Source organism: Lutjanus erythropterus, chromosome 7 (genome assembly GCF_056507025.1).
Source record: "Lutjanus erythropterus isolate fLutEry1 chromosome 7, fLutEry1.hap2, whole genome shotgun sequence".
Lineage (NCBI taxonomy): Eukaryota > Metazoa > Chordata > Actinopteri > Lutjaniformes > Lutjanidae > Lutjanus > Lutjanus erythropterus.
In genome coordinates this window covers 3,905,665-3,916,349 of record NC_139323.1, presented here as the reverse complement: position 1 = coordinate 3,916,349, position 10,685 = coordinate 3,905,665, and the positions used below count along the sequence as shown (strand labels likewise).

At 38.9% G+C, this 10,685-nt stretch overlaps 1 protein-coding gene across 1 annotated transcript; it reads left to right on the top strand.

Annotated features, from left to right (window-relative positions):
- The first annotated feature begins 4,273 nt into the window (after positions 1-4,273).
- ahsg1 (alpha-2-HS-glycoprotein 1) lies at positions 4,274-10,028 on the top strand. The gene is made up of 7 exons (XM_084722417.1): positions 4,274-4,498; positions 5,188-5,298; positions 5,447-5,531; positions 6,584-6,753; positions 7,219-7,335; positions 8,996-9,073; positions 9,277-10,028. The coding sequence occupies exons 1-7, from the start codon at positions 4,298-4,300 to the stop codon at positions 9,649-9,651; spliced, it is 1,137 nt and encodes a 378-aa protein (XP_084578543.1). The 5' UTR covers positions 4,274-4,297; the 3' UTR covers positions 9,652-10,028.
- The last annotated feature ends 657 nt before the right edge of the window (positions 10,029-10,685 follow it).

Below are 10,685 nucleotides of genomic sequence, written 5' to 3'. Positions count from 1 at the left end.
AAGTCAAATGGCTCGACTATCCTCCGCAGCAACATGTGGCTCTTATGCTTCTCTCCAGTCGCTCTGAGAAAAAATATATGAAAGTGACTACCAGTTATTTTTTAACATTTTGATTTTTATCTATATTTTTTGTTGGCCTAAAGTAATTCTAACATTCTCCGCTTGTAAAAATGTGCAGCCTATACACTGACTAAGAAAAAATGTTTTGTTTATTTGTCAATTAAATGTGTGTTATAGCCTGTGTCTATGGCTTGGCACATTTTCCTCTAATTCTTGCCAGTGGCTAGTCCTGAGTCTCCCTTGACTAACTATGGATGCCAAATACAGAAAAAGAGAAAAGTCTTAAAAGGAAATAGAGAATTTAACAGCTCTTTTGAGAGTAGGCTGCTGACCCCTGCTCTACAAGAACGGAGAAATTTAAACTTGTTACAGTGAGTGCTGACACAGGCAGAGTGCCAATATGAAAAAAACAGGTTTGAATTCTTCTTAATACACACTGTTACAATGTGCAGTCATCCCAAAACTGTCCCACAATGCTTTGCATCTTATCATCTATCGCAGGAGTCTGCAACACTTTTTTTAAATTTCACATCTATAGTGAGCGTATGCAGACTCAAGATGACCAGCCAGCGTCAAATTTAGGGGAAAAGGCACTAAGCCATAGGTACGGGCCTTGACGCATATTTAATTGACAAATATTTTTTTTAAATTAATTTGGTGTACAGGCTCGATATTCTTACAGTTGGCAATGTAAAAATCAAGGTTTTCAGCCCAACTCAGAGGTTTTCAGCCCAACTCAGAGTCTTACGTTTTGAGATAAACTTTGTAAAGTTTTGCTGACGTATAATCTTTAGTTGAGATTATTTACAACTCTTCTGTAGATAAACTTAAATCATTGAGTTTTGAAAAAAAATTATATTTCAATCTTTAAACATCATTCACTTGCACTTTAATCACTTCATTTAAAAAAAAAAGATATTTTGCAGTTCTAAAATTTAAATTTACCAAAAGCAGAAAAGTAAATTATCTCAACAAAAGATTAGTAGTTGGTAAAATTTTTTCAAAACTCAAGAGTTTGAGTTACATTACAGTATGTTGCCTTGAAATTTTCCACAACATTTTATTTCTACAAACAATCAGAATGTCTGTGTCTTTCCTCCTAACTTGTCCTCTGTCAGCCTGGATGATGGGACTGTGCCACAGACATATACAGTATACAAAGACGCCGCAATGATAACTTCGGCTTGTTGCTGCGTTATGTCGATTTTGCCACCATTTTCCCTCAGCCAAGACTGACTTGTGAACAAACATGTAAACAAGGGAGCTGCAGTTTTCCTGAATAAAAGTCACTATAATGTTTATTTCTCGGCTGATATCATTGAGTGGTGTTATATTCAAGGAATTATGATCTACGTGAAGTAAGTTAAAAAAAAAAATCTAAACTTTTTATGCTCTCTCCATGTGGATCATAAACCCTTTAATATAACTGTGCTCATTTAAATTAAAATGAACATAATAGTGCTTTGTGTTCAGAAAACCTGCAGCTCCCCTGTTTACATGTTTGTTCACAGGTCAGTCTTGACCAAGGGAAAATGGCATCAACGTTGATCCAAATCCCAATGCAGCGTCGAGTATATAAGTCTATGGTGTGCACTATAATACTGAGTCTTTGCTTCAAAGCTGCAATATTTCTTTCTCTAACTCTAACAATAGATCAGATGAGCATGTGTAGTTTGGAAGGACTCGTCCAGAGTGTCCACCTCTGGCTGTAGAGGTCTTCTCAGGTCTACACAGTTGCTAAGTAACCAAGACATGACCTGAGACCTGAGTGGTGCTGGATTCAAACTCTGCACTGAGAGGCTAAAGAGACAGATATTTTCCTCAGGAGGTGGTAGAGATCAAACAGTACTGGTCTTACATTTATCAGACAGAAACATGAGTCCACTGGGACGATCATGTTGCTCTGTATTTCCTGGTTCTTCTGTCTTTGCTAAAAGTAGAAGAAGTAATTCAACTTCTTTACTTGAGTAAAAGTGAAAAAGTTGGCTCCGGGCTCTGAAACTGGGAAACACTGATTAACATTTTTCAACATTTTCTGACATTTTATGGGCCAAACAACTAATTAAATAATCAAGTAATTAATCGATTAATCAACAAAATAGTCAACAGATCAATTGATAATTAAGATAATCGTTAGTTGCAGGCCTAAAATCTGTCAGCAGAAAGTGAGACAGTGTACAGGAGTTTCTCTCCATGCACCTTCCTCTGATGAACCTGTCACACAGTCAGGTGTGCAGAGATTTATTTTTTTATATATTTTTGAGGCTCCTCCAAACTAGAAGCTCTGTAAAACTTTCAAGTTGAGTGTTGAAAAAGTTTAACAAGTCACTTGTCTTTAAGTTTGTCCCTGGTGAATGATATTACAGAGGGAGAGCTGAAAATTGAACAACTTAACAAAGATAGACAAAGTAGGACCAAGTGCAGCACAGAGGCTGCCTTCCACAGTGCCGACAATATTAGTTAATGATCATGAACACCCACACAAAATCAAACATTTAAAAATGGACTGTGATAAGATAAGACAAGAAAGCCAAATAAAAGTATCAAAGGATGGCATGAGCTTATTTCCCACATGATCCTCCCACTCTGTCTCTCCTGCAAGGTCACTAACAGCTGCCCAGCTGTGTGCGACCCTCCAGCCCTGATCAAGACGACTAAACTAAAGCAGTTCTGACAGAGTTCCAGCCTGGTCATTCTTTAAAAGGTTTTGCATCCCGGCAGGTTCTACATAATAAACACAGTGTGATGCCACTGCTGTTTGTTCTTCATGCTCTGTGTTGTAATTATGTGCTTAATCTTTACCCTGAAAAAACAAACCAGGGATTTTTGCTGACATGGACATTTCAAGAACTGCTCAAGGTACTGAAGTGCATTGATGTTCCTCATTGACAAAATTGGTACATAAAATGTCAGAAAATGGTGAAAAATATGGATCAGTGTTTCCCAAAGCTCAAGATGACGTCCTCAAATGTCTTGTTTTGTCCACAACTCAAAGATATTCAGTTTACTGTCAGAGAGGAGTAAAGAAACCAGAAAATATTCACATTAAAGAAGCTGAAATCAGAGAATTTGGGCATTTTTTAAAGTAAAAAATGAGTGGTTTATGTTCATTTTAAGTTTGTTAGTTTATCCTTTGGTTCCTTCTTTTGTTGTGCACAATTTATTTATTGATTGATTGATTTAAAGACAAGAAAGGGTGAAATTTTACGTAATGCACATATGCAGAGGACGTAACAATATGTCTATATGAATACATATACACATATATATGCACCCACATACAAACATACATACACCCAACCCACACCTTTACATGTGACAGACAATTGAAAGATTATCGTGCATGTATAAATCCACTACATCCAGGTTATAGCCCCAAGAAGAACAAGTGGTAGAAATGTTTTTGAGAAGTTTTTTAAAGCTGTTAACGAAATCAGCTGACCCAACAGAGGTGGAGGGGACTGTTCCAGACAAACAGGGCCTGTGTGGCAAAAACACAATCATCTTTAGATTTATGGAGGGTGCAGGGTATGTATAGAAGACCCTGGTCAGCTGATCTGAGCGGTGTAGAGGTGGCAGCAGGAGTTCAGAGATGTATGGCAGGGCAAGGCGATGGAGGGCTTCGTAAGTGATGAGGATCTTGAAATCTATTCTGAACTTAACAGGAAGCCAGTGGAGGGAAGCAAGGATTGGTGTGTTATGTTCTTCCAGGATTTCATCAATCCTGGAAGAACTTTCTTCTAAAAAGAGTTCTTTGGATGAAAAGGGTTGTATCAGTCTCTCTACCACCGTCTGTTCCTCCAGCACAGACACACAGATTCAGCTCTCAAACCATATACTTTTATTAAATGACTGTTGCTTAAAATGTTACAACATAACATGACGTGTCTGCGGCTGCCCAACTCCTGCAGCACATGTCCCAGCAGAGTTCCTTTTTGTTTTGGGAGGGGAGAGTGTTAGGAAACCAGCAGCAGGTATACCAGTTAACTCACCTGACCCTGACACTACTCTCATGAGCCCCCCTCCCCCCAAATATTTGAAATGAGCTGCACTGCTCTGGTTAAAGTCTTTGTTTGACTTGGACAGTTTTGGGGTTGTGTCCTCATGCCACCCTGCTTCAGTCTCTTATCTCTCTTCCAGTCACTGTCTCTCTCTCCCTCCCTCTTCAGTCTGTAAACCTGTCCTTGTCTATATAATGTCCCAGACTGCAGTGGTCTCCTCTTATTGTCTCCTCAGCATGATGAAGGCATTACCCATCCTGGTGCTGCTGTCCTCTGTGGCGCAGTTTTGCGGCGCTGTTGAGCCTCTGCAGCCGGTGACGTGCGCTGAGGATGGTAGCGCTGCAGCGGCACGCCTGGCAACGCATCACATCAACAGGCATCATGACCACGGCTACAAGTTCAAATTGGACAAGGTCAACAGCACCGAGGTGGAAAAGGTATGGGAGCCAGAGATGAGTAGTAACTGCACACAGGTCCAATTTTGAAGTTCTGGTACTTCAATTTGAAAAATTAGATGGAAGACTTTTCATTTTCTTTTCTACAGCTCTGGAGGACATAGTTCCTTTTTATCCAGGACATTTATTTAATAGTCGATTAACAATATATTAATCATTCCAGCTCTTGGTGTTTTATTTTTGTTGTTAGGTTTATTAGTTTGTCCAGCTGTTCCTTCCTTTGTTGGTTGCAATTTATTGATTGATTGGTTGAAAAAAAAGTTTAAATTTCCACCCAGTGAAGCATTTTTTTTGACTGGGGGTCATGATAATGAATTGACAGCTGTGTGTGAACTGTGCATGGTAGGATATCATCTGTAATTTGATTACGTCTTTTTTTTTTTTTCAGAAAATGAAAGACAAGCTCTAAATCAATTTTTTTCTGTTTGTCCGCCATGCACATGTACAGCCAGAACTTTCATGTCATATGGTGTTTGACACTGAGACAGCAGAGTAGACATGTCCCCAGTGTTTCAAAGCTGAGAAGACTGATTTTTCTTTTTCTTTTAATCATTCAAATTTGGCTGGGTGGTTAATAACAGGTTTCTGTTTTTTTTTTGTCACATTACAAGATCTTTAAAGTTATAATTGTCAGAATGTAATTGTAATGATTTTTTCAAATATATTTCCAGGTTGATGATGGCTGCAACATTGAGCTGCATTTGGACCTTATACAGACAAAGTGTCACACTGTCAACCCCAAACACTTTGAGGATTGTGACACCCCCGACGAGGAATTCCGGGTAAACATTTGCTTATTCCAGTTCTCCTTTAACAGTCTTGTGTCACATTCATCCAGAAGGTGGATACACTGATTTGGAGCTGATCTTTTGAGTAACAGAGAAGTGAAGCACGTAGAGTAAAATGTCATCTCTGTCTCTGTTCCTGTAGGCAGTGATGGCCAACTGCACCGTGACGATAACAATAAAAGATAGTAACGTGAAAGTCACCAAATACGACTGTGACACGCGAAAAGGTGGGCTTCTTTTTCCAATCCTACTTCCAAACAAAAAACTGATATTGGACAATATTTAAAAAATAAAATAAAATAAAATCTGGACCCTGGCTGTTTCAGGTTTTATGTAATGATTATTGCTGTACTGTTAATATTTGCACCTGGAAACTAAAGAATAAAGTTAGGGAAAGATGCTGGTTATACAGAGGTGGGAAGTAACTAAGTACAAATATTTTAATGTATACTAGTAGAATTTTCAGGTATCTGTACTTTACTTGATAATTTGTTTTTCCAACAACTTTTTACTTCTATCCCTACATTTTAACACAAATGTCTGTAACATCTCCTCCTTACATTTTCAAAACAGGCTGGTTACTTTAGTTTTAATGCATTTAAAGGGAATTATTGATTATTTTTATTTTGTGTCACTGTGTACCAGCTTCTCACCATCAAGACTGATTTCAGTCTAAATGGACAATAACAGAGACAAGATGATTTCTTGGTGTATCTGTCAATGCATATCACACACGACAGACACAATGAGATGAAGAAGATATATCTAGATGAAAATCAGAGAGATTAAACACTTTTTCCAGTCACAACAAGGTTTGAGTTAATCATTTGCAATGTTGGGCTGAGAGGGCCTAAGACTTTTTTCTTTTTTTCATGTTTCCCACCCTAACTGCCAAGGTGAGGCACTTGAGCTGGGTGTGCAAGACAGACTTCACTTTATTTTCATAATATAAAATGTGTTACATAAAATATGTTCATACAGTAGGCCTTAGATTTTGTCTAACTGTGCCAATTTAAGTAATAAACACAATAACTTGTAGTTCTGAAATAATATCCATATTCAAATTTCTTCCATTTCATTCATGAATCATAAAGTAACAGAAGTATTTAGGATACCCTTTCGTGAAATATCTTTTGTACAACAGGCTTATTTGAATTTATTATGAAAATGAATGAAAGAAAGAATTGTATCAGATTGTATTGAATTGAGCAGTATGACATTTGGGTTTCCCACATGGAGTGTGATGTCAGAGAAAAACAGTAACTCCCTGTGTGTGCAGTACATAGCAACATGGAGATGGCGAGGAGGTGCCCGGACTGTCCCACACTGATCCCACTCAACAGCCCTGAAGGTCTCCAGACTGTTACTGAAGCTATGGCAAAATTCAACGAGAACTCCACCCTCAAGCACATGTATGTCCTGCAGGAAGTGGCATCGGTGTTATCTACGGTACAGAGAATCTTCATCTCTCTCTCTCCCTCTCTCTTTCTCTCACACACAGGACATTTGATTGACTTACATCAATTTCCTGGGACATACTCTAACCTTACTTGCCTAACCCTAACCTTAACCTAAACCTAACATTACCCTAACCTAAGTCTTTACCCTAAAATTTTATGATTTCGGGACTTGAGTTCGGTCCCCATAAGGTAGTGCGTAAACAGAAGTCCCCACAACATGAGTAATACACATCCAAACACAAACACACACACACACACACACACACACACACACACAGATGCATGCATGAATCAGGCCTTAACATTCATTGTTTTTTTTGTGATCACACTGTATCTATATTTGTGAAAGTTATCTAAGATAACCTCATGCAGTAACACATCTGTATCTCATCCCTTTAAAGCCCTCATCTTTCTTTCCTTTTCCTGATTCACTTTCTTTGTCCTCCTCTCTCAGTGGATCCCGACGACAAGGATGAACTATTACCCTGAGTTTGTCATTGTGGAGTCTCATTGCCCTTGGGGAACCAAAATAAATCCCCGGGCGTGCAAACCTCTCTGCCCTGACAGAGCCGTAAGTACAACTCATACATACAGATGCTTCGGAAAAATTCAGAGCCACACTTTGACATGTTATGTGCTGAATTTAAAAGAGATTATAATGTTACTTGAGTTAAATGCAACTTCAAATACAAGATGAGATTTAAAGGTCTGGTTGCCTGTGGTACTTTAAAGTTGACTTTTATTTTTCTTATTGTTAACAAATCCCGTCCAAAGTCCAATACCATCAATGTTTTATTAATTGTTATTATTATTGTTTATCAGAACTTTCTGACTTCCTTGCCCTGTGTGTGGTTCTCTGCTCCAACCCCACTGGTTCACATCATTTTTAAAACCTGACACACAAATATATTGTTGTTCTTTTGGAAATAGCTGCACATTAAAGCAGCTGGGCACTGTACACTCTTAGGAACTAACTAGAACCATTAAGGGTATAGGATTTTTTTTTTTGCACCTGTTGGAACCCTTTCACAGAGTTCTACCTAGAACCCAACACAAAGGAACCATCTGTGAAAGGTTTCACCCAGACCCCTTTGTGAGAGGTTCTACAGACAACCCTTCTATGGAGTAATGGTTCCACCCAGAACCCTCTCTGGAGGTTCAATCAAGAGGCTTTCCAACTTCTAAGGAAGCCAACAAGAGGTTCAACTGAAAACCTTTTTATATTCTGAGGGTTTTATCTAGAACAAACTGAGGGGATTCTAAGAAAAACAGTTTTTTATTTCAAGGGTTTAATCTAGAACCTACCCAGGGGGTTCTACAGAGAACCTTTTTGTATTTCAAGGGTTCTATTTAGAATACACTGACAGACCTTCCCCACCATTATAAACATATCATAGATTTATAAATATAAATATATTACACAGGGAGCCAACCCAGTTATAGTTCAAGCATCCAATTTTCAACTGTTCTGAGCATTTCCAACAAAAATAACTTGGCTTGGAAACTTGGTTCCCAGCTGGAACCAAAAAATACCAGATTTTCCTTGGGAACAAAGTGGGCGTGTCATATTCTACAGGTTGTTCTGCATTCTGCAAAGCTCTCTGGTGATGACATCCTTGATTACAGTGGTTCCATTCAAAACTAGTGGAAATGCAGGCTGATTCACTAGATAGCACTAAGGTTTCAAGGATTTTGAATGGAACTGGAACTAGAATTAATCTGGTGGAAAAGGGCCCTGAGGGGGTTCTATAGGGGTTTTATCTAGAACCAATCCAGGGGTTCTACTGCGAACTTTTTTGTAGTATGGTACAAAAAATCCTTGGGAAAACCCTTGATAGAACAGTTCTACAAGGATTTCATTAATCCTTGTAGAACTGTTTTGTCTGAAAAGGGTTATTTGGATGAAATAGGTAAAAATAATCTTTTTGTGTAATTTATATTAAAAGACATTTTAAATGAAAATAGAGATGTTTAGGGAAACATCAGGTAGCGTTATTTTTTTTTAATTCAACATTTATTGCACATGTAAATTTGAAAAAAGTCCTAGTGGCTGTCCTTGTGTTATGGACTGTGATCTGTAGTGTACAGCAGTCCTGGATCAAAGGGCAGTTTATTGTCTTAAAGGATGGAAACAAAATGGCTCTGAATGTTATTTTGAATATTTTTGTTATTCACTGTTGGTCACTCAGTTTCTTGCTCTCAGTGCTTCTCTCTCTTCTCTCTCTCTAAAGCATCATGCCTTTTGCCGTGCGGCTTCCTCCAGTACAGGTGGACTCAGGTCTCTTGAATGTGAAGTCTACCCCCCAACAGTGAGTCCACCTTCTAAACATAACATTCATTTTACCTACTTTATGCAGAAATTGCTAGATTAGATTAGATTGTTGTCTCTCCAAATCTCCAGTCTATGTGGAGTGTCTTGTTATATTCTACATTATTAATTCGTTTTGCACCCAGTTTACACTCTGCATGAGACATACTTGAGCTGACTGTCTGTTGGCTGTCTTCTTAATAGAACACTACTGACCTCGGCCCTGGTGAGTTCGAGCCCGTATGTAGGCCCCCTCATCCTCCACCTGGCCCTCCTCCCCATGCTGGTGGCCCCCCTCCCCATGCTGGTGGCCCCCCTCCCCATGCTGGTGGCCCTCCTCCCCATGCTGGTGGCCCCCCTCCCCATGCTGTTGGTCATGGTCATGGTCATGGTCATGGTCGTGGTCATGGTGGTCCCCCAATTGTCCAGCAAAGTGTGCAACATAGGCTCCCCTTTCACCCACCACACATCTTTGATTCCTGCCATGGAGTCCTGACCGATGTTGATCCAGCTCTCCACCCCATTTGCCCCTGGCCTCTTCCTGATCCCCGCCCCAACCCGAGGCCAAGTGCAGACTGAGATACACGCACAGCACTTATGTGAAGGACGCATAAACAACCTGGTTGTCACTATTCATTAATGTATGTAAGAAAAGCTACAGTGACAAAACACAATAAACCATTAAGTCCTCCTCCACTGGCCTGCTGCGTGCTGACAACATGGGTCACAGTGGCTCAGTTTTTATTGGCTCATACATAAGGTTTCCTGATATTCTTAAAGCCTCATTTTCAACAGTCTGCAGTATAACATGGGAGTACTTATTAGACTTTTTACTTGTTAAATTGTAATCAATAAACTAATACATTTGTAAATGCTACCATTATTATTAGTAAATGTAATATTAAATACTTCCTCCAGTCATGTTTAAACAATATAAAATGCTCTGCAAGAAGTAATATATTGTGTCTGATCTTCTTTTTGCAAAATTAGTACAAACACCTTGCTAAAATGTCTTACAGATAGCTCTACACCTTGCCCTCATTTAATATTCAAAGATTTATAGTCCCCACCCTCTCCACAAAACGCTCAGACATGTTTACTGCTTATTTCACTCCTGATGTGTCTTCTAACACAAGAAAAACACCACATGAACATGTTAACAAGGTTAAAGGGAGGTCAATTTTTGTCAGTAACTGCAAGGTATTACAATAACAACTATTCTGTGATTTAAACACATGTAACCAGTTATATGTGAGTAGTTGCTCTCCTGCACAGTTAGTAGCATATTAGACATTTGTGTGAAATGTTGTCATAATGAACATGTGAATTCTTCAGTTATATGGTAAAATGTGTTTTGTGAGGTCACAATGACTTTTGACCACCAAAATCTAATCAGCTCATCTTGGGAGTCCAACTGGTCATTTGTGTCAAGTTTGAAGAAATTCCCTCAACACATTCTGGAGATATCGCGTTCAAAAGAGCAGGATGACCTGAGAACACAACGCCTGTGGCCATGGCTGTCATCATAACTATAACTAGACAGACATTGAATAGAACAAATATTTACATTTTGCACATTTTAAATATTTGATGGAAGTTAAAGTGAGGTCAAA